The 26,854-nt window shown below is 45.1% G+C and overlaps 1 protein-coding gene across 1 annotated transcript in view; it reads left to right on the top strand.

Annotated features, from left to right (window-relative positions):
• LOC130107579 (cadherin-4-like) overlaps positions 1-26,854 on the top strand; it is a 333,350-nt gene that overhangs the window by 272,667 nt on the left and 33,829 nt on the right. Inside the window, exons 6-10 of the mRNA XM_056274241.1 lie at positions 9,889-10,044; positions 13,244-13,388; positions 15,492-15,664; positions 20,558-20,695; positions 25,044-25,229. Of these exons, the coding sequence (XP_056130216.1) occupies positions 9,889-10,044; positions 13,244-13,388; positions 15,492-15,664; positions 20,558-20,695; positions 25,044-25,229 (798 nt within the window). The remainder of the gene's footprint in view (positions 1-9,888; positions 10,045-13,243; positions 13,389-15,491; positions 15,665-20,557; positions 20,696-25,043; positions 25,230-26,854) is intronic.

The raw sequence follows: 26,854 nt of genomic DNA, 5'->3' as shown, positions 1-26,854 counted from the left end.
CAATAAGCCTGAAGTATTAAGGACTGGGCCCCTTTCACACAGGCAATAATTGGAAAAGTCATTCACTGCTTAACTTCCATTACTGCATGTTCTTTTCACTAATGTGGGGAAAAGTCTTTTTAATAGTTTCACCTGCTTCACTTCCAGCCATCAATCAAAACACAATGCGCCCAAATACAGTGCACTCCCACTGTTTTGCTCTCGTTTTCATTTTCAGGCTTTTACGTCATTGTACACTCATTTGTTCCTATCAGCTGACGAGTTTAAGACGCTTTGCATCCATCTATATCTGCTTAATCCATTTCACATTTGTGCGGGGCTTGCACCTATCCCAGCATGCATTGAGACAGGAAGACACCCTGGACAGGTTGCCAGTCCATCACAGAGCCCACACAAACAGTCATCCACACACCATTCACGCCTATGGTAAATTTAAAGACTCCAATTCACTGAACGTGCATGTCTGTGGATTTAGGGAGGGAACCCAAAAACATGGAGAACATGCAAACACCACATAGAAGGACTGGCATTGAACCCAGGACCAATTTGCTGTGAGGTCACAGTGTTAACCATTGTAACGCCCTCCATGTTTTGCAATTTGAGTTATTTTATCATATCATTAGTAAATTCAGATTCAACTTCACTTTAGGACATACATTGCTCGGCAATAAAAGTAAGAAAAGTAGCATGAATTTAAAAAAAATGAGAAAGACTTTTAAATTCAAAGAAAAATGTATTAACTTGTGTGCACATACACTTATCCCCTTACTTTTGTTGATTCCGTCTCTTCATAGCTTACCAGATAGGTTGTTACTCGTGGCCAGTATTTGTATGTCTTTCTACCTGTTAGGCTTTACTGTGGTGTTAAGGTTCACATTGCTCTGTTTGTGCCCAGCCGTCTTTGTGGCTGGAATCGTCATCGCCCTGTTTTCTTGCCTATAGATCTGTGTTTGCTCTAGCTGCAGTATCTCCACTGCTTTCAGATATTTTGGAGTTTGCTGGGACTTAGTTGTACTAATGCAAATTCTGACTCAGTGTCAAAATAACAAGCTCAATGCACAGGCCCTAATTGGGAAAAGACAGGCCTCTGTGTGTGTGTGTGTGTGTCTGTGTGTGTGTGTGTGACAGTCATACTCGACTCCGAGTGACCGCTGATGAAGATGGTGTGTGTGTGCTATTTCATCTACAGTACATGTATGTGCCCGTCTCTGTTTCTCATTCGTCATTATGCTAGTAAGCACTACATCTTTGTGGTTTTGTTTTCAGCGGGTTTCTTTCTCATCACTTTTAGAAATATAAAAGACTTCAACCAAAAGGTTTTTATTTTTGTTTTGTTTTTTTACACAGAGACCCCACAATAACGCCGCAATGAAGACTCGTCTTTACGCTGGCTTTGTTTTGTTTTTTTACACTGACCCAAACAAAGGCGGCATAATCGCGCCCCACTGTGTGATTTGACATAGCATGCCGGCGTTCTGGAAGCAGAGGCGTCACGACGTGTAACACAAAAAGGACCCCCGCCCCACCCATTTTGTCTTCGTACCTTCTACAAGGTGGCTTGATGACGCAACGTTCCCGCCATGAAAAGGCGGTGTAAAAAAAACTCAAAAGACTTTTTTTTTCCCCTAAAAGCTTAACTGACAAAGCCTTCTGAAAGACTCAACTCTGGAAGGCCTAATGTACAGACATTAGGCCTTCCAGACAGACCTTCGGTGACAGCTACCTGTCACCGAAGGTCAAATAATGCACTGTCAGTCTGAAGCTGACAGTTTTGTTCAGTCTGACGCTAACCGACATCAGAGAACTAGCGGCGCCGAAGGCCGACTGTTGCGTCGCCTCACGTCGCCTGCGTCTGGGTTAAAACGTAGCATTTGAACACGCCGCAAACACTACGGCCAACTAGCATGTACGTTCTGCGTCTGCGTGAGATGAAATAACTCCATACCAGTAGGTGGCGGTAGTCTGTATTCGTCATTCAAATTTTGAAACCGGAAGACCCAGGATATGTACCGTGCGCTAGCGAACAATAACACAGACAATTCCGAACATTTTCTGAAGAGTTCAATGGCTAAAAAGAAAATCTTACCTAACATAACATGTTTATTTTCGATCTCACGCCAGAGTTCTGTTTTCACCACTCGGTTGTCATAACGTTTATCTGTAATGTCATACAGAGCTGGCCTCTCCTGAATCATGCTGATCAGCTGGCCTTCAGTTTCTTCATTCCAGATTGCCATATCGTTGTGATAATATTCGCTTCTTGAGCCTCCTGTGTGTGGCTTCTTGACTTCGTCGTTTGCTTGCCCTCGTAACTTCCGTTTCTCTTCTCGTGCACTGATTCGCTAAACTGAACAGCCAATCAGTGATCTCGCTCACCGATCTCCGCCGCCAATTCAACATGCAGAATCGGCCGAAAAGCTGCCGACGGGTCCGACTAGTGCCAACGACGCGGGACACACCGCAAAAACTAGGGCCACAGACGCTCACCGACGGCCCTCCCTATCTTTTACGATAAAGAGGCGACATTTATTGTTTTAAAAAAAACATTAGAACAGATTATTTTACATTTTAGTGGAAACTTGAGCAGCAACAGCACCAAATAGTTACAAGAAAAACAGGATATATCTAAATTGTCTTATTTTTTACAGCCCAAACAGTTTACTACGGAGCCCGGGAGGTGACATGGATAGGTTTTTTTTAACTCGAACAGACGCATTATTAAGTCGCACCCTCAATTTAGTAAGTCGCACGCGCGCATTATTAAGTCGCATTATTACTAATACCTAGAGAAGTCACGTTGTTTAACTTGTAAACTTCATGCACCTTGCTTACCCTTGTCCGGAGTTGAGATGCGGTGCGTGCGTGCAACTTACGTGAAGCGTACGTACGACTTACTAAATTGAGCGTGCGACTTACGTAAAGCGTGCGTGCGACTTACTAAATTGAGCGTGCGACTTAAAATACGTGCGTACGAGATTTAAAAAAAACTGCCATGTCACCTCCCGGGCTCCGTAGCTTCCATCAATGTATTACGTGAGTGACAGGCATAGTGCCACTCCCCCTTGATTTGCCGATCATTTGTGCTAAATTCGTTCAGTCCTCGGGCCGCTGACTTTTGACCAATGACAGCGGACGTACAGAGTAACGGTACGTGCAGTGAGGCGCTACTTGTGCGAGAGTGGGGGGTGGGGGGGGTTGAAGGCAGCGCCGGCATTAACATGAACAAGGTGGGTCATTTACTTTATCATCCATATTTGGAGAAAAAAATTCCAGGTGAAGAGACTTGGGACACATCGTCCTAACGACGTTCAAATAGCACAAAAGGACAAACGACAAACTTGGTTTCAACGGAAGAACTGGCTAACGGCAAGTGTAGCTAAGCATTCACTTTTCTGTTTCCCGTGCTAGCTTAATGGAGGAGACACGGCTCGGACTCATCAAGGAGTAATGGATTTTAAACATTTGTCCGACAAAATTAGGAAGTGTGTGTGTGTGTGTGTGTGTGTGTGTGTGTGTGTAAGAGAGTTTTGTTTTGGCATCACGGCATTCTTGTGGGTGCTTCTCTATAGTGTTGTAGAGCATTTTCTATAACAAGGTATATAGTGTCGTTGCTGAGGGTGTTCATGTGCATTATACTTGCAACATCTTCCAGCTCAGCATGTTTGTTTGCATGCATTGACCACTGAGCCATATTGGATGTGCCTGCCCTTAAATATCCCCTCTGGTGCTGTGAAATAATGGAGAGGGGATGCACAGGAAACATTCATCAACATAAAGGCTGCTTTCAATTAATAAAAAGGCAAGGCGCTATTAAGAAAGTATATCCATTACACAGCAACACTGAGAACATCTGATAGTAATCCAGTGTGGGTTTTAGATGTGGCCGTTGCTTTGCTTGTGGAGTAAGAGTGGGATGCTGTGCAAATTAGGTTTGACAGGCCCGACTCAAGGGTTAGACAGCTTAGCTAGGGTTATGACCCTAGGTGTACGTGGGATTTCTTCAGAAAGCGGAGAATATACAACCTCTGAGATTTAGCTAAAACTTAACATGTGTCACACAGTCTGCCTGTCAGGAAAGGGTGAACCCTCTCCCTTCCCTACTTGATGTTTTTTTTCCTCTGGTTCTGTAGAAAAAACAAGTGTGCATTATGTTTTGGAAGTGGTTTATAGTATATCTAAACCCATTGATTTTATTTATTTATTTATTTTTGCCTTATGGTTGCCTGCATATGGTCGTATTGTATCCAGCAAGCTTTTCTCTGTCTTGCTTCCTTTTGTTTGCATATTGCTCCCTCTCCAAATCTGCCACGGTGACAGCTGTGCCCACTGAGCAGTGCTGTTCAATGCTAAAACAAACAAATGCAATGCTAATATGCTCTTTTATGGTTTGGTATCACACAAAGCAGAGAAGGCCAGCAGTGTCTCAAGTTTTAACTTCAAACAGTAACATAGCAGAGCCAGCCAAGGCTTGCTTGAGTAACACATGAAGCATTACCTAAGGCTACTAGCGTGAAGCTATCCAAGGATAACTTTTGCAGAACCAGCCAAAGCTAATCCATATAGAGTCATCCAAGGCAGTATGTTGAAGCAATATGAACTCAAACCTGGAGTGATCCACTGGCTGATGGATACTTTAATCCAAATACACTGACATTGTTGTGCCCGTCATGTTGCTCTCTAAGGCTGCTGTCGTCTCCTAACTTTGCAATATCAATATCCAGCCTACAGCAATTCAGTTGCAACATAAATACAGTTGACTGAAATAAAAAGGAATTTTAAATAACCTAATATAACAACATCAGTGCCATAACACAAACAGATCAAGGAGCTGGTGTGAGTGTCTGGCACGTCAACTGAACTTTGTTTATTGTGGCTCAGTGTGCATGAATGTTAAAGGGGCTTGGCTCGCCCCCCCCCCTCTCTCTAACCTAGTGGCCATAATGGTAAAACGAGTAACAGCACTCATCTATGTTATTCATCCCCTTCTCTTCATCTCCTCCGTCCTGTTTTCCCCCAGAGACTCGGTGGCGCAATAATTTCTCATTTGATGCGGTTTCGCCTGGCAGAGGGGGGCTAAGCTCACTGATAGGATCTCCTTAAGACCCAGACAAGTTGTCAGTAATGAAGGGAATTGCTTTGATCCGTCGACAAATAGGTCATTTAGCCAGTGTCTGGTTTCTGATGCAGGATGATACAATTTATCTCTCTCTCTCTCTCTCTCTCTCTCTCTCTCTCTCTCTCTCTCTCTCTCTCTCTCTCTCTCTCTCTCTCTCTCTCTCTCTCTCTCTCCCTCTCCCCCCCCTCTTTCTGTCTGTTTCTGTCTGTCCGTCTCTCATGGACTCACTATCAGTCGCTCTTTTCTATATTTAAACATTTTCCTTCTTTTTATCCCCCCCTCATCGCGCACACTTTAAAGACAATAAAGAGAATCAGAGAGAGAGAGAAGACAAAAAGGGGGGATGCTTTTGATTATTATTGATGCTCTTAAAAAAATTAAATTCCTTTATCATTTATTCCCCGGCGGAGACACGGTGTGTCCATGTGCGTGTGCGGGTGGAAAGAGAGTAAGAGAAGTAAGGGGGGCAGAGAGAAAGAGAGAGAGAGCCTCACTATTCAGAAAAAGCCTAAGTGCTTATACAGTTATAAGAAACAGCCTCTGTTCCTAACAGTGTGAGCGTTTTCAGTACGTGCCCTCCTCCTCTCGCAATGCCAGAAGGGCAGTGAGAGTTGCTTGCTAGTAAAACCACTTCCTGCCCATTACACTATTCTGTGATAACGGGAGACTGATAAAACGCAGCAACAGTCAGACGATTAATTTCCTTGACATACTTTATTGGATTCCTTAATGCACAAATATGAGTGTGTGTGTGTGCGTGTGTGTGTGTGTGTACGAGAGATTTATTACATGCATTATTAATCATTAGGGCACGTGGTGACAGCGGCAGTTTGTCACCACGTCGCTCCACATGAACACTGAACTGCCCAAACAAGCCCAGTGCGAGAATCGGAGGGTAAAACAATGTTCATATCTAATTCTTACTCAGAATTGCTCATTGGCATAAACAAAATCCTTGAGCTCCGAAAGCACAATTGGACACGCTCAGATGCACCCCGATATACGTGCAGACACACAGCCAAATGCGAATATATGGTGGAAATCAGATTGGGGGGGGGGGTTTCTGGCACTGTCCCTCAACAATTTTCAGTGCGGCTATGTGAACATGGTGGGAGGGAGAGTTAATTGGTTGGAATGACTGCGGAAGCATGCAGCTGAAATTCTCTCCCCCGAAGCGGGAGGACTTGGAGACGGGTGGGAAACCAGGGGGCGGGGAAAACCCAAATGGAATTATAGAGAGCTATCACTTCCTAACTGGTGAGGATTTATACGCCACTGCCAAGGCCAACGGATTGAAGTAATTTCATTTTTCATGCATGGCTTCTGTCCCCACGGAAACCTGGAGCAAAGAGAGATGAGAGTGCAGAGGAGAAAGGAATGGAAGAGGAATGGGCAAGGAGAAGGGCTGATGTGAGAGGGGAGAAGAAAGCAAAAGAAAGCAAAAGAAAGGAAGGCAAAGGGAAGGAAAGGACAGGAAAGGGGTGGGGGTGGAGCAAGCCAAAGAGATCACGAGTTCAAGGCCTCCATCCACCTCTCTCACACAGCATCAGAACAAACAAGAAATGATTACACGCTTAAAGGGAACCAATCAGGACTGTCAACATTAGGTCTACATGTGTGTTGTAGGGATAGCTCTCCATTAGCAGTCTTCTGTACGTATCTCTTAAACGCTGCTGAAATTGCATAAAAGCATAAGCTGGTGACATCACCAAATGGTGACCGGTGAGAATTTACTTCCTGGTTTGCTGCATTGTATACGGAAATGCAAAACTCATAGCTACATACGCCTGTATAATCTACTAATACTACTACTAGAATGTAGTATAATGTAGTGCTGGAATTCACGTTTTCTTAACGGTGCAGCCGACCGGCAAACTAGGAAGTAGTGTAACGTGCATGGATAAGTAGACACGTTGGCCGTTGGCTAAGGTGTCGGACCCTTTAATCCAGTGGTTTTCAAAGTGGGGGCCACCAGGGGACGCCAAGGGGGCCTCAGCAAATTGGAGGGAGGATGAGAGAAAATGCTAAAAAAAATTGAAAAATAAATTGAATTATTATGTATATTATGATCAAATATATTTTATAACAAAAAAATGCTTATAATGGAAAACAGAAATATTCAATATAATGGAGGGATTAAAATTTGAAGTATAAATGTCATTATTATTGCATTAACAAAAGTAAGGAAATATAGTCAGGAGTTTTTTTTCTTCTTTTTAACATTTGCCATAGTATTGTCAATGGGTTTTTAAAGACATCTTGCAAAAAGGGGACCCCCGGCCAGAAGCTAATGCTATTTGGGGGACCTTGGCATAGAAAAGTTTGGGAACCCCCTGGACTAAAGAGTCCGACCCCTTAGCCAACGGCCAATGTGTCTACTTATACATACACGTTACAGTATATTATCACGTTCCAGCAGACACGTGCGCCGTTTCAGCGACACTCTGAAGACCGCTCAGTATTATGGCTGCTAATGGAGCATTATCCCTACAACATACGTGTAGACATAATGTTGACAATTGTGAGTGTTTCCCTTTGAGCGTGTAGTAATTTCTTGTTTGTTCTGGTGCTATGTGAGAGGTCGCTGGAGCCCTTGAACTCGCGATCTCTTTGGCTTGCCTATAGAAGAGGTTAATGGGGCTACAGGGGGGAGAATCTCACCCCGCGAGCTGGATATTTGTTAGTGTGTTGCTGGTTAATGGATGGGGGTTCTTTGAAGTAATAGTAGTCGACGCCTGCTGCTCGTTAATTACCAAAGCTGTCAGCAATAATTCACCGAGCTATGAGGACTGTGCTCTGATAATCCCCTCCCCCTATTCCCCAAAGAAAACATGCATGCAAACACCCTCAAATAGCATTAGCAGGCTGTTGTGGCAGCTCCCCCTGCATCCAGACAGAGAAGGTGTCTGATCACATTTTGCCTGCAGGTATCTGACTTACCTCAGATGGATCGAGCCTTGACTCCTTTGCCCAAGACTATGTGACAGACTACTGACATCAATGAGAAAGAGGAGGGGTGTGCGTGTGATGATAATGATGATGATGATGATGATGATGATGATGGTGGTGGTGAAAGCATTGACGAGGAAGATGAGGATGTTGATGGCAGTAACAGTGATAGCTGTTATTCGCCTGCCTGGGAGCTGTTGAGATGACACCTGTCGGATGCTGTCCGTCCTTCTCTTGTCCTTGTTAGTTGCTCCAGCTATTTTCTCAGCAGGGCAGAATCCCTGGTATGTCAAAAGCACTGCTAAATTGGTTCCATGAGTGGTGAAAGATGGAGACAACTTTGGACAGAGTCTTACTCTTTAGGTGCACTCATGCCTCTCTCCTGAAATAGTCACTGATTAAAAGAGAAAGGTTGGCTGATTTTGTGTGCATGTGCATGTGTATATGTGTGTGTGTATGCCTGTGAATGGATGTGCTCATGTTTGTGCATCCCCAAGGGTGTAGGCGTACAGTTGAGTCATTGTGACATAGAGCTTGATGTTCACTGGTTGTCATGTAGTTAATGGAGGGAGCCGGGAAAGTTGGGGGTTTATACTCTATTTGGGTGCTAAATTGAAAAAACTCGGCGAAATGAGTCCCAATTACGCAGCACTTCACTCCAAATCACAGGCCTAGTAGTGCACCTAATGCACCTTCTTTTTTTCTTTTCCTACAAGTGAAAGCTCAATGACGATAGAGGCCTACTTCCTGAAGTACATTCTGGTTTCCATCGAGTTATTAAATAAGGCTCGGTCTGTGTGAGCATGTGCGTGTGTTAGTGTGTGTGTTAGTTTGTGTGTAAGTCTGTGTGTGTGTGTGTGTGTGTATGGAGGGAACTGTCTCGGACTATTATTTCCATCGGCTTATCTCTGCTTCCTCAGAAACTGCTTATTCTTTATGTTGCCTGCTGTCACTTCCCTAATTACACCACAATTACAAATTCACATTTTCATTTTACCTTCATTGTTTTTTGTTTTTTTTGGTTGGTTGGTATTCCAGCGAGTCTTTACAGAACTCTTTCTGACTGTGAAAGAAACAGCAAATATATGTTGATTGCATTTCTCCCTCCCTGAAATGTATTGAATTTCTCTTTTGAAGCAGTCCAAATCTGCCAAACAGAATACTGCGCTGCAGCGCTAATGAATTCCTCAAGTGTGCTGTAACAAGGAATCCCAAATGCCGATTTGTGTGTGTGTGTTTTTGCATGTATGTGTGTGTGTGTGTGTGTGTGTGTGTGTGTGTGTGTGTGTGGATTTGTATGTCTGCATGTGTTTATGTCTGTGTGTGCCTGCCCCTGCCGGATTGCATGTGTACATTTACTCGTGTGCTATCTCCATGTATGTTGTTTTGAACATTAGACTGCAGAGATGGTAGTATGAAGATAGACTCGCTGAACTCCAGGGCTGTTCATCATGAATTGGTCCTAGAGTAGTAAACAGCTCACGGCACGTATGGCGCCTACAGATGAGATTTAGCCATGAGAACAATGTGGGAACCAAGCCCTGTATTTGCATTTGTGTTTATTTTCATGTGTGCAAAAGAGAAAGAGAGAGAAGAGGGAGATAGACTGAATCTTCCTGCATCAGAAACCGGGGCGTAAGAGAGAGAGAGAGAGAGAGAGAGAGAGAGAGGGAGAGGGAGATTATAGCGAGTTAGCACCATAAGAAAAGATGTGAATTTTTAAAATGGTCTTAAAACCGGCTAGTTGCAGTTAACAGGGACCGGGGGGGAGGTGAAGTGGGGTTACACTTTATTAAGTGCTTCTCAACTTGTTTTGCTTGCAGATCCGTTCAGACCAGGACAGGGACATCTCGATCCGCTACAGTATCACCGGGATGGGAGCAGACCAGCCACCGAATGAAGTGTTTAGCATCGACCCCGTGGCTGGCAAGATGTTTGTCACCAAACCTCTTGATCGAGAGCAACGCTCCTCATATCATGTGAGTATCTCTCGCCCCCCTCGCTCTATAACAGTTGTATTAAAATGTGACACATAAAGTATATCAAGTATGAGTATACGTGAGTGTAAGTATGTGAATATAATTCTATGGCTATACTATAAGTGTATTCACTACCTTCTCACACACTCTCAGTATCTATCTCTGTCACTTTTCCATACACGTCCCTCACGTACTCCACCAGCGACCTTTTAGATGTAACGGACACGTTTTGTTCTACAGCTAATTGCTATTCTAATCGAGCTTGTCGATTTGGCGAGGGAACACACCAGATTTGTCGTAACACTTCCCTCCTTGTGTTTGTTTCTATCTTTCTGTCGGTGCGAACCTGCCCTTTTCTTTTTACACGCTATCCCCGGCTAGGTCACAGTCCAGCCGGCCTTTCAGTAAGAGCTGAGCAGATTTACACCCGAGAGGAAGGCCCGTCAAGGTGGGGTCCTGTTAGAAAAGGCCCGGGCTTGGTGAAGGCTGCTCGTGGTAAACCCCGAGCTGGTTCCTGAAGAATAGCGTCCTTTGGTCTGGAATATAAAATCCAGGTCAGGCAGCGGAAGATGTTTTTGTGTAAACAGAGCGAGAGGGCTGACGCACCTCGCACACCAAACGTATCGAGCGCAACAATAAGAGTTCTTAATATGGATTCAAGCGATTAATCTCTATTATGGAAAAAAAAAAAAAAACACAACATGGCCGACAAGTGATTCTCAAACAAAACACTAGCGCAGATTTGAATAGGCCTAAGGCATGCGGTTCCAAGAGCATTCAGGCAAACCACGATGTGCACAAAGTTAGACTGTGACTCTGCACTTTCTTTTGTTTACTTCGTATTTCATGCACGGACAGAACAAAGTTACAGTTGAATTTTCTTTAATACAAAAGAACACGCTTTGCTGGAATTCAAAGCCAACCATGCAACAAGGTGCATTCATATGAGAGGAAAAGGAAAAAACCTTGAAGCTTCAGTGTTCTGGGTCTTCTGTTATCTCTATCAGGATGCTGCCTCTGTGTGCCAAATGCTGAGCCCTGCCTGGTACACTGTGTTTTCTCCCCCTGCCTTTCAAGATAATAACTTTAATGTGGACCCAGAATTACATTTTGCCTTCTTTAAACACAGTGGTAATCTCTGACTTCTGCTGTTATTGAATTAAGGTGTGGGCATGCAGTCTGTGGGGGCAGGAGGAGGAGGGGAGGGGGGGAGATAAGGGCCTGGCTCCCAGCCTGTTACGGCACTGCGTGATGCGATGGCAGGCACACGGATATTGGGTGCAGGACAAGATCAGACAATGAACGGGGAAAAAGTAAAGTTGAATTAACCTTCAAGGGACCCAGAGATGCAATTTTGGTGGTGGTGCAGATTGGAGCGAGGGGGGGGGGCAGTGGACAAGGGAGCGATTTGAGAGGGGCTTCTCTTCACCTGTCGGAGGAGAATGGGCCGAGGGGAAAATGGTCCTTTTTTCCATTTCCTGCCACGAGGAGACAGTCCTGCTGGCTGGAGGCTATTTCAGTTATCTAGCTGTCAGGGCCATGCAATGCTCCCACTCCAAGAGCGAGAAATAGATAGAGCCCTTATGTCCACTCTCCACGCCAGACCAAAATAAAAAAAAATAAAAATCTGCTAATGTTACAATCTCCCGTCCTCCTCTCGGCCTGTCGCCCCTTTCTCCAACATATTGTCACACATTCCCTCTCTTTCCACCGGTTGTCTGGCTTTTTGATGGATATTCCCAAATAGGTTGGACGGTCCTACATCCGCTCAGTAGACTGTCTGCAGACCGTTATCCGATAGTCATCTCTGACATTCAGATAGGATAGATATTCCCCAGCTTGTGCCGTTCACGGCGGAGATCTAGACAGTTATCTGGATTTCAGTGGTTTGTTCTCGGCTTGACGTGAGTGAAACATCACCGTCGCTTAAGCAGACAGGAATATCACCGGATGAGTCACTGTACAGAGATAGGGAGGTTCCTGGGCGAGGTGAATAAAAATAAATAAATAAAAATGAACATCAGTTGCAAGAAGGAACAGAGGCGTTCACAAGTTCACTGTGTGAATTCACACGTCTTTGTTTGAGGTCAGTAAACACAAACTCAAAAGTTTATTGAAATTCGACGTGTTCCTGATAATTCAAACATATCAGCAGGTTTCCTATTCTTTCCCCTTTATCTCCCATCGCTCTAATTCCTCTTAAATAAATTCCATTTGTTCCTTCAGGCTTGATCAGAGGGAAAGCATGCTCAACATGCTGCCCAGCGTGCTTTGGTTTCTGTATTAATTCCATGTTGTAATGTGAAGTCGTAGTCGTCGATGCTGTTGAGCCAGGCATCACTGAGCTTAATTTCATACCGAGGGACTGTTTGTTTTGGGGTTTTTTTTTTTTTTTTTTTTTGGGGGGGGGGTTCCCGCTTTTTTCTCCCCAATTGTATTCAGCCAATTACCCTACTCTTCCGAGCTGTCCCAGTCCCTGCTCCACCCCTCTGCCGATCCCCGGGGGGGGGCTGCAGACTACCACATCCTCCGATACACGTGGAGTCACCAGCCGCTTCTTTTCACCTGACAGTGATGAGTTTCACCAAGGGGACGTAGCGCATGGGAAGATCACGCCCCCCCCCCCTCCCAGTTCTCCCTCCGCCCCGAACAGGTGCCCCGACCAACCAGAGGAGGCGCTATTCCTGGCGCTGTTCCTCTTGTGTTTATAGACAGGGCTCACGTGCCTCCTGGAAAACCTGGAAATGTACCGACTAGTTTTCCAGTCGTTGAAAACACCTGGAAAATTATAAAATTGAGTCCTGGAAAAATTATTGAGGTTATGGAAAATTGTAAAGTTAGGTTTGTTAGAAAATATATATATTTTTATATATATTCTTAGCCATATTCTTTGCTGCTGAAATTGCTCATCAGTATTTGAAGTTGTGTTCACGTACTAGTTACGAGTCAAGCAGTCCATTTACAGACTGTTAAGGCGTCCGCTGATTGTTTATACTGAATAATATGACCTTATGTGTGCAATGGGTGTCATGTATATCCAATTCAAAAGTTCTGGAAAATGTCCTGGAAAGTTATTTCCTAAAAAGAATAGGTACCCTGGTGAAACAACTCAGAGACATGAAACATGTAATACTGTCATCTTCTCCCTTTACAATCCTGATCTAACCTCCAACTTCCTTTTGGGTGGTGTGTCTCCCAGCTGCGAGCCCATGCCGTGGACATGAACGGGAACCAGGTCGAGAACCCTATCGACCTGTACATATACGTCATCGACATGAATGACAACAGGCCTGAGTTCAAAAACCAGGTCTACAACGGTTCTGTGGATGAGGGATCCAAGCCAGGTATTCACACATGAACGGATGGATGGAGGGATGGATGGATGGATGGATGGATGGATGGATGGATGGATGGATGGATGGATGGATGGACGTGAGTTGGATTAATGGGTGGGCGGATGGATGAGTCTGAGAGACGCTGGCACGTATGACAGATTAACAGCTAAGTGAATTAATCAACCAAACCAGAAATGTTGCCAGGAATGCATGAGCAGTGAAAAGGAGAGAACAGTTTACAAAAGTTAAAGCAATTGGGTGAAGGGAGGCGTTAAATGAACGGATGAATGAACTTTAGAGGGGCTGACAAAACAAAAAAAAGTAGCTTCATTAAAAAAAAAAGTACACCTACAGCAGTGAATCCAGGATGCCACAGAACATTTTCCATTCCCCGTCTTTAAAGCAGACAGACTGAGGATGGCTCCCTGATGGTGGCAGTTCGTTTAGCTGGCTATCTCAGTGGCCATAAAGCAAAGAGGATGCTGAGGCTGGAGAGGAGAGAAGGATTAAATGTACCACACAGCAGCACCGGCGTGCCTCTTAACGTCCAACCTCTCTGTGGAAGAGTTGCAGAGATGAGCTCTGTGTGTGTGTGTGTGTGTGTGTGTGTGTGAGAGAGAGAGAGAGAGAGAGAGAGAGAGAGAGAGAGAGAGAGAGAGAGAGAGAGAGAGAGAGAGAGAGAATGCCCGACGAGAGCCTCAGAGGAAGTAAAGTTGATGAGCCAGAGATTACTGCACTAAAGGTGATTTTAAGAGATGTCCAAGTGCTCGCTTTACTTTTTTCTTCTTCCTTCCTTTCTTTCTTTGTTTTGCTCTCTCACCGTTTTTCCCTTCATTCATTCATTCTTTCTTTCTCTTTCATTCTTTCCTTCCAGCTTTCTTTCTTTTTCTTTCTTCCTTTCTTTCTTTCCAGCTTTGTTTGTTTGTTTGTTTCTTTCTTCTCTTTCCAGCTTTCTTTCTTTCTTTCTTTCTCTTTGTTTTTTGTTCTTTCTTTCTTTTGTTTGTTTGTTCTTTCTTTCCAGCTTTCTTTGTTTCTTTGTTTCTTTTGTTCTTTCTTTCTTCCCAACTTTCTTTGTTTCTTTTCTTTTTCTTTCTTTCTTTCTTTCTTTCTTTTCAGCCTTCTGTTTCTTTCTTTCTCTTTTCCACCCTTCTTTCTGTTTCTTTCTTTCTATGCATTTTTCTTTCTTGCAGTTTGTGTTCCACCCTCCCTGTCATTTTTCTTTTTTAAATATACATTTCCTCTTTTCCTCGTTGTTGTCTCGCTGTTCTCTCGTTTCCTCGCCACTGCACAGCAGCAAGTCTCTGTGGCGGGCTTGACATTCAGCTGAACAATAATCATTAAAAAAAAAAAAAAGAAGAGTTTTAGAATTTAGAGCTCCAGTGGTTTCAATGGAAAACCAATTACAGACTTGAATTAGTTTCCAAATTAAAGAGTCATTAAGGGGACCTAATCCTGTCAGCCACAGTGCAGGACGCCCGTACAAAGGGTCCACATTAAACCCCCTAAGAGTGCAGCTTAATGAAATTACCCGGGCGATGTGTGACACGTTATGATTCTTCATCTCTCTCGTTCTCTCTATCCCTCTATCTCTCGAAAAAAGGGAGATGGCTCGCGGATTGATAGTCACACCACTTGGCATCAAACCAAATATGGAGTGTCATTTTTTCACTCCCACTCGTTTCTCTCCTCCTCTTCACCCTTCTCCTCCTGCCTCTCCTCTCCGAGAGACATTCAGAGTACTCCCTCCGGCCAAGTCATTGACAAATGTTGCTTTGAAATGTAATGAAGTTTGAAATGGAAGCTGCGGTTACAATTATCCTCGGACAGAGGCTGTCACTGGGATGATATCCCTATCTGCTCTAATTAGAGTGGGCTGCAAGCCATTAGGTGGATAACGGAAGAGATAGACAGACATAGAAAGATAGACAGACGTACACATTGTGTATAGAGATAGCAAGATCAGGTGACAGATGAGAGAGGCCATGAAGGAAAAAAAAACAAATAAGTGCTGCATCCATGGAAGCGCAGAAGATTACTCAAAGCAAATACTCCACGTTTGCCTACAACAAGGTTTTGTCTCAAAATTATGTGTGATTTTCTGCTCTTGCTCAGGCACATATGTGATGCACCTGTCGGCGTTTGATGCTGATGACAACACCACGGCCAACGGCATGGTACGCTACCGAATCCTGTCCCAGACGCCGCACAGCCCCATTCCCAACATGTTCACCATCAACAGCGAGACCGGAGACATCGTGACTGTGGCGGCAGGCCTGGACCGTGAGGTCAGTCGCTCCCACCCCAACTCTCAAACTTTTTCATGGCCACGCAACAAGCAATAATGCAAAGTCAACAGAATAAAAATTTAGACAACAAAAAAAAAAGTTTATTTTGTATGCAGCTGCCCAAATTGCTTTCCCTCATCTGGTTCACTTTAAACACTGGAATTCTCTTTCACACACTGAATAAAACAATAGTCTCCTTGCAAAGGAACTGTGTTATTTGTTTTTGCTGCCGGGTTCCCAACAGCATTGTTTATTCAGTAGATTTGTGACTTATAAATATTTTGTGGCCATTTGTCCCCACACACACAACCATATAGCTTTTTTTATTTTATTTTATTTTTTTTAAATTGCTTTCCTTTGCAGACACCTTGTTTATGGAGCTGTAAAATTTATGACAAGATCCAAATGTATTTATTCTCACATGACATGGATGGGCCACTGACAACTCCGCGAAGAAATCTCCCTGACAGATCATCTTCCCAAACTGTCACCGGTGACATACCTATTAACAACACATCACGCTGCAGTGGGCCTCGCTTGTTGTGTGTCTGTGCGTGTGTGTCCACACACGAGTGCATGTGTGAGGAAAAGGTAGCGCGGGAGGGTTTGAGGTAGAATGCCCTTGATGTGTGCCGAACAATTACAAGCACCCATATAATCACCTGCACACTTGCCAAAACAAAAGCAGTGGCAAGGGGAAAAACACACAAAGGAACGGAGAGCATGAGAGAGCTGGACCGCCAGGGATGCTGCAAAGAGGAGGGAAAACCAAGAGGGAATTTGGCATCGGAAAGAACAGGGAAAATGGGCTGACAGAGACATGGAAGCAAGATGAGAAATGAAGGTGCAAGAGAGTGAGAGACGGAGAGAGAGATGGAGTGAGAGAGGGAGGAAAGCAGAGCTGGAGAGAGACATATGAAGGGAACAGGGAGGAGAAATGTCTTTGTTGAACCTCTGCTTGTTTTTCTTACTTTTGTCTTATCGGTACACTTCTAATCCAGCCAGTCACTCCTAATGTGGGATTAAACTCCTCTCCCCCGCTACAAATGCTCACTGAAGCGCATGCACAACCATGCACGCTCAACACACACACACACACACACACACACAGACTCTGTGGCTCACAAATATACCTCTGAATATTTTCCCTTGCCATTTTTATTTGAGAACACATAAAACAGTCCCTACCCTTGCAGGGGAAAAATCAGAGTGCATAAATACATAAACATAAATACTTAACAGGAAGCTGAGTTTTACAGAACAGACTGTGCTGTATCCCTGGCCTGCTTTTAGTTTGCAAACTCTGCCTAACATCCTTTCAAGGTTTCTACATCTTACACCCCACATTGAGGTGATGTCTGAGTGTTGGAGTGTTTATTTGTGTGTGTGTGTGTGTGTGTGTGTGTGTGTGTGTGTGTGTGTGTGTGTGTGTGTGTGTGTGTGTGTGTGTGTGCGTGTGTGTGTGTGCGTGTGTGTGTGTGTGTGTGCATGTAGGAGAGGCAAAACAGAGGCAAAACAAACATCTCCTGTAAGATACAGTGTCCTCCCACACACACACACACACACACACACTCACTCCCATCCCATTGGCCCTTGGCTGTTGCTTTAGAAGCAGAGGTATATGGAAAAAAAACAAAAAAGCAAAACGTGTTGCATGAAGAAGTGCAGTCTTACAGACAGTGTCCCAGTTCACTGCCACTGAGTGAATTAATCAGCATTGCAGGTGGGCGTCCTCTCTGGGGCTGGGCGATACTGACAAAATTAAATATCACAATAGTTTTAATTGGATACTTTGATAACGATAATGTGACGATATTTTGCAGCTGGCTGTTGGTGCTCTCATGAGATATCTACAGGACAAATTGGGGAAGCGATCATCAGTAATGTGGACATGATGATGGAGCAGGGAGAGGCATTTGCTGTTCATTTCATTCAGCTAAAACGGTCGAATAAAGTCAGAAAACTGCGTCACTTTACTGTAACACAGCCTTTAAGGCCAGGGAATGACACCATTTTGGCCTGATCCAACCACCCCCCCCCCAGCCCTACCCCTAGTTTTGGAGGGCCCTCTACTACTAGGTAGTGGCCCTTCAGAACGGCGCCATAAGGGGTAGGGTTTAAAATCTTGACCTAGGAAATGGGACACCACTCGTTACGGTATCACCACCACTGTTTCGTCTGCTGCTCGGGATATTATTAGTTGCCTGGTTTGCACAGGACATGGTCAGGGGCGAAAATCTGATATCAACTTTGGAGGGGACAATTACATGATATGTTCTCAAGCGCAATTCCTGAGGGGGACACCAAAAGTAGTGCTGTAACCAGGGGCAAAATATTGGGGGGGGGGGATATATATCATATTTTTCCCAGGATGGGGGGGGGTCGTGTCCCTCCCGGGATTTCCGCCTATGGACATGATCAAAACATTATTGTAGAGACTAAGCCTACACTTAAAGCCCCTGAGGGGTTGCTAGACAGGCACCTAATTGACGCGCTTGTAGCCATGTCTATAAAACGAAGTTAACACCTGTTTAAGTTAAAACGTTATGATATTTATTACTCACCACGATGTTTCAGTCCATAATCCATAAAACGTCATACATCCATAAACACTCCAATATTCCAAACTCACACTTGTATCTCTTGCCAGCCTAGCGTGGCCTGCAGCAGCGAAGCGGTCAAAAAACTGTGTGTGCTCCCCTCCGTCAAGCAACACCTGTCCCCTGCATGAATGTTCCCACCTATATTACTGTGAGCCCATAGCAATTAGAGTGACACCTGTGGACCAATTAAGTGCTTCCAAGATGAGACCAAACAATTATAGTACTATACATTTTATTAAAGCCTGTTGCTTGCTACCATTATCAACTATTATAGAGACAAATCTGGCCAAATCTGCAGGACAGAACAAGACAGATTAATATATTGACAATAGCTAGGAAACATGTTTACACATCAGCTATTTCAGTGCAGCCCTGCCCATAGAAATGTCTGCCCTGCACTGAAATCAGATGAGCTGGGAAGTGCAGAAAATTCACTGCTGGATCAATTTTCAAGCTTTATACATGGGACATGGAAATAACTGTACTGTCACTCACAAATCATCGTTTACACGAAGCTCTATTGGCATGGTGAAAAGCGATTTTTCTGAAATGCTTGTTATCCATCCATCCATCCATCCATTATCCAAACCGCCCATCCTGCTCTATCCAATTTCATAGTCCATTGCTTCTACATTAAACATTCCAACGGATTTTAAAATGTTTGCTTTCCCTACACTGGTAGCTATCTTCCATGTTACACTGCCTCAGTTCGCAGTGCATTCTGGGAATTTTCTTCTACCACTCCATTTGGAGTCTGCATCTGAAAACGCTCCATTTGGAGGGCTAGATGACCGCTACCCCTCGATCTCCAAAGGACACGGGACACCCTACCCTATGCGGCTGTGCGCAAACCAGAGGGGTAGGGCTGGGGGTAGCGGGGTTGGGATGGGGCCTTAAGGTATATCGTTACATCACGATAACCAAAATCCCGGTCGATATCAATTTTCATATCACGAATTTGATATTACGATATATCAATATATCGCCCAACTCAACTCCTCCCTCCCTGCCCCAGCTCGTCTCCCAGCTCTGTTCACCTCCTCTCAAAGTGGCCTTCACTTTCAGGGCGCCACTCCCCCTGTTTTTGAACTCCTTTGCTACCTCTCCTCCCAATGCCCTCCAAGGCTGCTGCGGCAGGCTTATAAGAGCTTGTTGACAGTAACAGGCCTCGGTTCTCTAGAGGAAGCATGGGGATTCTGTGGTGTTGTCGCTGAGCTGAGAGGTTCAGAGCATCCACATAATTACTCCCTTGTCTAATTAGTGCGAGTGTGTACATGCTGTACACACTCTCACTGACGGGACAGTCAGATGAGTTGTGGCTTCTAAACAAGATGTGGAAAAATAGAGGCGTGTGTGGGTCTGTGTCGGTGTCCGCGCAACTGTGTTTGTGTATTTGTTAGCATCTGCATGCACTTGTGCGTGTGTCCATACTTGTCAGTGTGAGTGTTAATGAGGGTGTGTGTACAGGGCCCGAAGTTCAGCGTCTGTTCTTGCATCAAGCTGGGGGGAGTTGAGAGGAGCTGTCGCATCTTCCTGATGTGGCGTCCTGGCTTAATTGGGATATTTACTCAGTAATTAGCAGGTGAGAGAGACACTGGGAGTGTAATTGGGAATCTCAGTGACGAGGCACATTATCCCCACAGGCAGCTCCCGAGTTTCATCCTCCCCGCAGCCCATTAACTACACCCCGGGGCAGCGGAAGAGATAGAGAACTCAAGGAGAGATAGGGAAGGGGAGGGCGGGGGGGTTAGGTCTTGGTGGGGAAGGAGGAGGCAAGTCGAATCATACGCCCAGAAGTATGCTGGCACACACCAATGCAAACGTACAAATAAGCGCAGGAACACCAGTTCAGCTGCTGCCAAAGTGAGACCGTGTCGTTTTCAAAACACTTAATAGCATTTATAACTCCCCTGTATCATCACGTGGCGGATACGCAAATAATCTCTGTAGGTTGGATTATTGTCTTGTCTTATTGTCTAACAGTGATGCTGAATAAGTGTCCTCTCTCTTTGACACACACTTCACGGTACGGCCTTCAAAGGCTGCGCTGTCTGGATGTGTGTTCCTCTGAGGGCTTTTTCGGCACCATGGGTGGTTCAGTCGAAGTGAAATACTGCCTTAAAATGTGCGCCAAGGACATCTCCTGCTGAACACAATGTCACCCCCCTCCCCTTTTTGGAATGAAGGATTTTGGCTTGTTGATCTAGACTTGGGAAAAAAGAAAAAAAAAAGAAAAGAAAGAAGAAATGTTAACAGATGAATAACTCCAAACTTTCCCCCTCTCTTACAGAAAGTGTCCCAGTATACCATCATTGTGCAGGCCACGGACATGGAGGGAAACCTGAACTTTGGCCTCTCCAACACGGCCACCGCCATCATCACAGTCACTGACATCAATGACAACCCTCCCATGCTCACCTCCAGAACGGTGAGTGGTTGGTTGCACGGAGGATCGGGGATGGAGATATGGGTGGAGGGGTGGGATTGTAATTTTCAGAATGGGGGTAAAGAAGGAATCGGGGAAATGGCTATTACAACGGCGTATAGTTAGTGAGGTGGACCGAATGAAAAGCAAACCCTTGTTTCATTGTAGAGGAGGCACACATACACGGAGCAGGAAACTAATTCCTAGCAGTGACTTCCATCAGTGAGGAAACTGCAGCAGGCACATCGCTGATGATGATTACCGTGGTGGTAATGATGTTTAGACTGATGATTACAACGCAAAAGATCCTTCTGGACAGCAAGGTAACAATCAAAGCTGGAAATAATGTATGTAATCTTTCTTAACACTGGCAATGCAATTCAGCAAGGCTGCCTCTGAAAAGAATTAGCCAAGAGAAGAATTACTCTTGTGTAAACATAAATGAGGGCGCTTGCCTCCTCTCTCCCTCTCGCTCGCCCTCTCTCCATCCCTAACCTAATCTCCCTCCCTTCATTAGGTCGTTTGTTTTCAGGCCTAGTGATGTTCAGAGCTGGGTGGCGCTGGTACGGTGGTCATCGTATTTCCGACTGAGGCCTGGAAAACTATAAATGTCCAGAGAAATTTGTTGCTAACATGGTTGGAACGAGATGCTAATGCGGAAGAAGAGGGCAGCAGTAATAAATGCTGAGACCAAGACACAAGGCTGTGTGGAGCGACATAAACAGAAAAGGGGGTGGTTTATTCTGTCATTTATGACCACATAGGTGGTAAATTATACAGGCCCCTTACATCTTAGGATATATTTTAGCTTAATGTTGTGATATAAAGTCTTTTGACATCTAGGTGTCAGTATGGCTCCAGGCGTCAATATTACTTTGTGTCTGTGTGTGTTTTCCTATCAGGAGGGGTGAGAGGATGTGCCTCTTGGGTAGATAAGGTGCTTAGCGCTGCAACTGTGATGATAGCAGCTGTAGCGGTATCAGCAGTCAGCTGGCTCTGGGAGGGGGCAGCAGAGGAGCTAGCATTAGCATTCACCCTGGGGGCTATTAAGACCCTTATGATGATGAGTTAGCGCCGGCGTTCAGCATGTGTCAACCGCAGAGCTCATCAGAGAGTTCCTCAAACACGGCAGGGGAGGCACAAAGATAAGGCATTGAAAATAAACACACACACACACACACACACACGCACACACACACACAAAGGAGAGGTGGAGGAGAAAGTTGAATAAAGAGAGGAGGGAAGCTAGCCGATCAGAGGACCACCATGTTGAGGTGAAGATGAAAATGGAGAGTGATGCGGGCGAGGAGAAAGAATGAAAGATCATCTTCTCTCAGGAGCTATTGGCCACAGTAGTGGTGATAAACCACAGACATTGGCCACTGTAAATCAGAAACCCTTCCTGACTAAGCATCCCCGCCACACACACACTTCAATGCAATGGGATCCTCTGGTGACACTGGCATATTGATGATGGAGGCCAGTAATAGATTGATATTCTCTAACTGTATTTCAGCTAGTTTAAGTGCATTTCCATCACCGCCACAGAGGGAAGTTAATGCTATCATTGATATTGATGATTAACTTTAGCGGTGGCTTTGGAGCTGTGTTGAGCTGAGCACTTTTACCCTCTCCCTTCATAAATCACCCGTTTTAGCGGTGGGTTAACATAAAAGCCATTTTGTGGAGAACGTGGGCCATTATGCAAATATTTAGTGTTTGCAGTAAACCCCATAGATCCATCAACATGTCCCAGAAATAGAAAGTTTGGGGAATTTGTCTTTAATGTTGATGATTAATATTTCATCACGCCTATCAGAGGCTGGCCTATTTTTCAAGGCGGCGGTGGGTGGTGTGTGTGTGTGTATGTGTGTGTGTGTGTGTCACTGTGGAGGCTCTTAGTGCTTATTCAGGGCCACATACATGTTATGTCTTATTTGTGTATAACAAATAGACGGGCTATAATGAAAAAAAAAGTCTTCCGTCTTTGTTCATTTGTTTATGCATATATGCTTAAGAAATATCTCTGTAAGCACCGGGTGCCTCACACTGTAGTAACGTGTGTACAAACCCAATCCTCCGCAAAGCAGGCACCCAGGGATGCTCGCATGCTGTCGATGGTACCACCTTGGCCTCCTTCCTACTTTTCATCTTTACAAAGTCCCCGTGATGAGGTTTCGCTGTCAGATCTCTCCTTTTCCCCATTCTTCTTCTCACCTTCCTCTGCTTTCGATCTACTCTTCCCTCACTGCCAAGACAGTGACAGGAAGGTGGGGGAGTTGGCAAGAGGTGTTTTGTCAAGTGTTGCGGGAGAGCCAAGCGCGCTCCGTGCCAATCATAATGAAAGGAGATCGCCTGCACCCTTCTACTCCTTCATTACAGCAGTAGGGGGCGAGATACGGCGTCACAGAGATTCGGGGTGGGGGGGAAAGAACACTCTGCAATTACTGGGCTCTCGAGCTGGCGCATTTGGGAGAAGGATACGGCCGCAGAAGTCTGCTCTTGAACCCACTGAGAGTCGTGGCACAGCTCGCTTTGTGTTGTGGTTTTTTTTTTTTTTGAATAGGTAGGAATTGAGTTGGAAAGAGAGGAGGGCTTTGGTTGAGTGGAGAGATTTAAGAGGGAGGAATATCCATCAACTCACAATCTCACCAGTCAATTATTTATGCAGAGAGAACGCCTGTTGCTGCTGTGTCGCTACACAAGTGAGAGTGAATGAAAGAGGAAAGTAAGAACATTCATTGGATGAAAGAGATTTTGAGAGAATGAATTTGATGCGAGGAGTTGTGTTGGACCTTTTCAAACTGTGCCGCATCAAACCTTTCTGGCTTTGGCTCATGTGCTGAAAAAAGGCCGCCAAGGACCCTCACAAGCTCCAAACTAGTCTCTTAGTAAGAACCAGGGTGATGGATCTTATTGTTTTATATTGTCACATCTCTTAGATACAAAAAAAAGAGGGAAAGTAAAACTATTGAATTGGCACTTGAGATTACCCTGAGCAAAACCAAAGCAACACACAGGATACGCATGCGCATGCATGCATGCATGCATGCATGCACAAACACAACTGCACAGACAAACACACATGCACAGACAAACACACATGCACAGAAAAATAAAAAATACACATGAATGGACAAACACATTTTCCATCTCATACAAACAGGCCGCAGCCTGCCTGCTTATCCAATTCAGGCGGTTCATGAGGACCACCCGGACTTGTCTGTTGTCTTAAGAATGTCATTGAGTCTCTGAGCAGCTCTCCTAACACAACCTCCTAATCTGTCTGCTGCTGCCGGCTATTTGCTGGGCCGATGCGAGGGTTGCCAGGCAGGGTATTATGGTCTGTCGGAGTGTTTGGTCTGGGGCTTTGCTCTTTGATATCCTACACTCACACATAAGCAGCTCAGTGACTCTTTCACGCCTGTTACCCGTGGCGACACTGTGACTGTGTGATGCTGCACGCCTGATACCTCGTGATGAGATCACACACACACACACACACACACACACACACACACACACACACACACACACACACACACACACACACATATATATGACCCCCTGCGGTGGGGTGCTGTTAAGGGGGCGGTCCTGGGGGTGGGAATAGTTCCAGAGATGTGTTTCAGGAGATAGCTGCTGTTATTGTGTTTTTTGGTGGATGTTGGTGGGGTGGGGTATGGCAGTGGGGTGGGGTATGGCAGTGGGGTGATGCTTCATCCCCTATGCCTGAATGGCTTTGATCCATCCCCACCACAGCAGACACATGACAGACAGCTTCTCACTCTTCATCAAGCTTATCGGGACGGAGCACACGTGTTTGTACAGCAAGGGGACATCTAAAAGCCACTCATACAGACTCAAACAGCTGTTTCAACCCCCGTCGTTGCAGACCCCCCCCCCCCTTCGTCCATTCTGTCTTCCCTTGTCACTCTAGCTTTCAAAAGAATGGAACATTATCGCACACTGTGGATGGGAAATGGGAATAGGGGGAAAAGTAGCATTAGAAAAAGCAAAAAAAAAAAGCAAAAGAAATTGGAGCAGTAACTGTGTGTGTGTGTGTGTGTGTGAGAGCGTGTGTTGTGTGCTTGTTTACCGCTCAGGGGCTTGAGGGGTGGGATCATTAAGCTTGCTGTACCTGAAAACCCAAAAGGGAGGGGGGAAAAAAGTGTTACTATGGCATAAAGAAAAATGAAAATGAAAGCAGTGGATAGGCAGTCGGTGGCACTTTGTAAAAATCGCCCCCCTCAAATGGCTCTTGAGAGATCCTGAGGGACCTCAGCTATGGCAAAAAAAATGAGGGATTTGAAGCACTTTCATATCGTTTCACTTCCCTCCTCTCCCTCAGTTTTCCGGTGAAGTCCCAGAGAACCGGGTGGATATAGCGGTCGCCAATCTGACAGTGATAGACGCCGACCAGCCTCACTCTCCCAACTGGAACGCCATCTACAGGATCATCAGCGGAGACCCTGCCGGTCACTTCGCCATCCGCACGGACCCTGTTTCCAATGATGGCATCGTAACGGTGGTGAAGGTAAGACGTCAGCCTGTTCAGCACACGCCCAGATTCTGTCTGTCCCACAGAGGTCAACATAAAAAAAAAAAAGGTGTTGCATAGCTGTATGTCGCATTGATTTCCCCTCTGAATTTTAGACGTATGAAAATCACAATAGACTCGGGAGACAGTGGAGGACAGATTGGGGTCCCTGTAAGTCTAAGTGAAGGATTGGAGGCCAGTGTGCCCTTCACATGGGTTCACCCTCTGCTATTATGTGCTAGCCGGTGCTCATGCACACAGACTGGCACACAATGGTTGGTGTGGCCATTGTAGCAAATTAGGTATTGATTTCTCAATTACAAAGGCAATGGTTTTTATGCACTCATAATGTTCTAGCTGCTGTGGTAAATGGACACAACAACAAAACCTTGTCTTGTAACAACCTACAATAGTAATGTTCAGTTCAGATAGAGGTTGTTTAGTTATTTGGCCCATTTACCTTTAGGGAAAATACATAATGGATTTTAAATACTTTTGTTACCATGTGTATAGAGGTATTTTTTTTTGCTTTTTGTTGGCGCTATTTATATGTATAGCTTTGCATATGGCTTCACCTTTAAATGTTAAGATAACTAATATTCCTTCATTTATTTTTTTTAAAACTTATGAATAAATGAATAATATTTATTTTCCCGAGCCCACTGGACACGGGGGGTATTCTCCTCGTGTCTCCGACTCCTGTGACTCGGCTCTCATATGCCACAATAATATTTGAAGCATAGGGATAACACCTCCCTAATTCCCACAACACTCCAGGCCCTGAGCATTGGCATTTTGCTTCTCTTCATTATCTCTAGATGACTGCTTTTTATAATCAATTCCTCTCCAAAGTCCCTGATGTAAAATTCAGCAGGCAAGCGGCCAGCTGTAACCCTCCACAGCGACCCATGGGAGCTTATCAGGAAATCATAGAATAATAGACGAGTCGCGCCTAGGGAACAGCAAAGAGTAGACTGCCTGGACGGGCAAACAGAAAGACGTCCACCGGCTCAGGGGAATGGGAGACAGAGCGGTTATCTATCGCATGGTCTCGGATACTGTAGGTGTAGCAGGGAAGCCGGGAGACGGCTCTTTGCCTCGGCGCCTCGGCTCATTTGTACCTGTGTTTACCGACTACTCTCCACATCTTTACACTGGCATCTCGGTTTGTTGCCGTCTCCAGCGAGGGAGTACAGCTCCTCCAGAAACAAGCGCTGAGGTCTTGGCCAGAACATGTCACACATTTAGACTCCTCTCCTGGGAGGGCCTTCTCATTTATTTATTTTTTTCTTCTGAGAGTGGCAATAAAGTCGACAGGCAAACAAGGGTGCATGTAAGATGAACGCATCGGACCGGTTCAGATGAGTCATTACAGATATGTAAATCACAGCTTATGATGAATGCAGGGAGATACGGGGGTTGGAGGGGGGTGTGGTTGGAGAGGAGACGAAAGGAGAGAAAAGGACAAGATGGATTTCAGATATCTGAGGGATGCATGCCGTAGAGGGTGCAGATCATGGGGAGGGAAGGGCCAGAGGTGAAAAAGAGAAGGAGATAGGAAGTTAGAAGAAGGCGGAACAAATTAGATGAAAGCAAAGGAGAGCAACACGGAGATCAATGTG

This window comes from Lampris incognitus, chromosome 2, assembly GCF_029633865.1.
Source record: "Lampris incognitus isolate fLamInc1 chromosome 2, fLamInc1.hap2, whole genome shotgun sequence".
NCBI classification, from domain to species: Eukaryota; Metazoa; Chordata; class Actinopteri; order Lampriformes; family Lampridae; genus Lampris; species Lampris incognitus.
The sequence above is the reverse complement of the archived record's forward strand: the minus strand, read 5'-3'. Positions and strand labels throughout refer to the sequence as shown.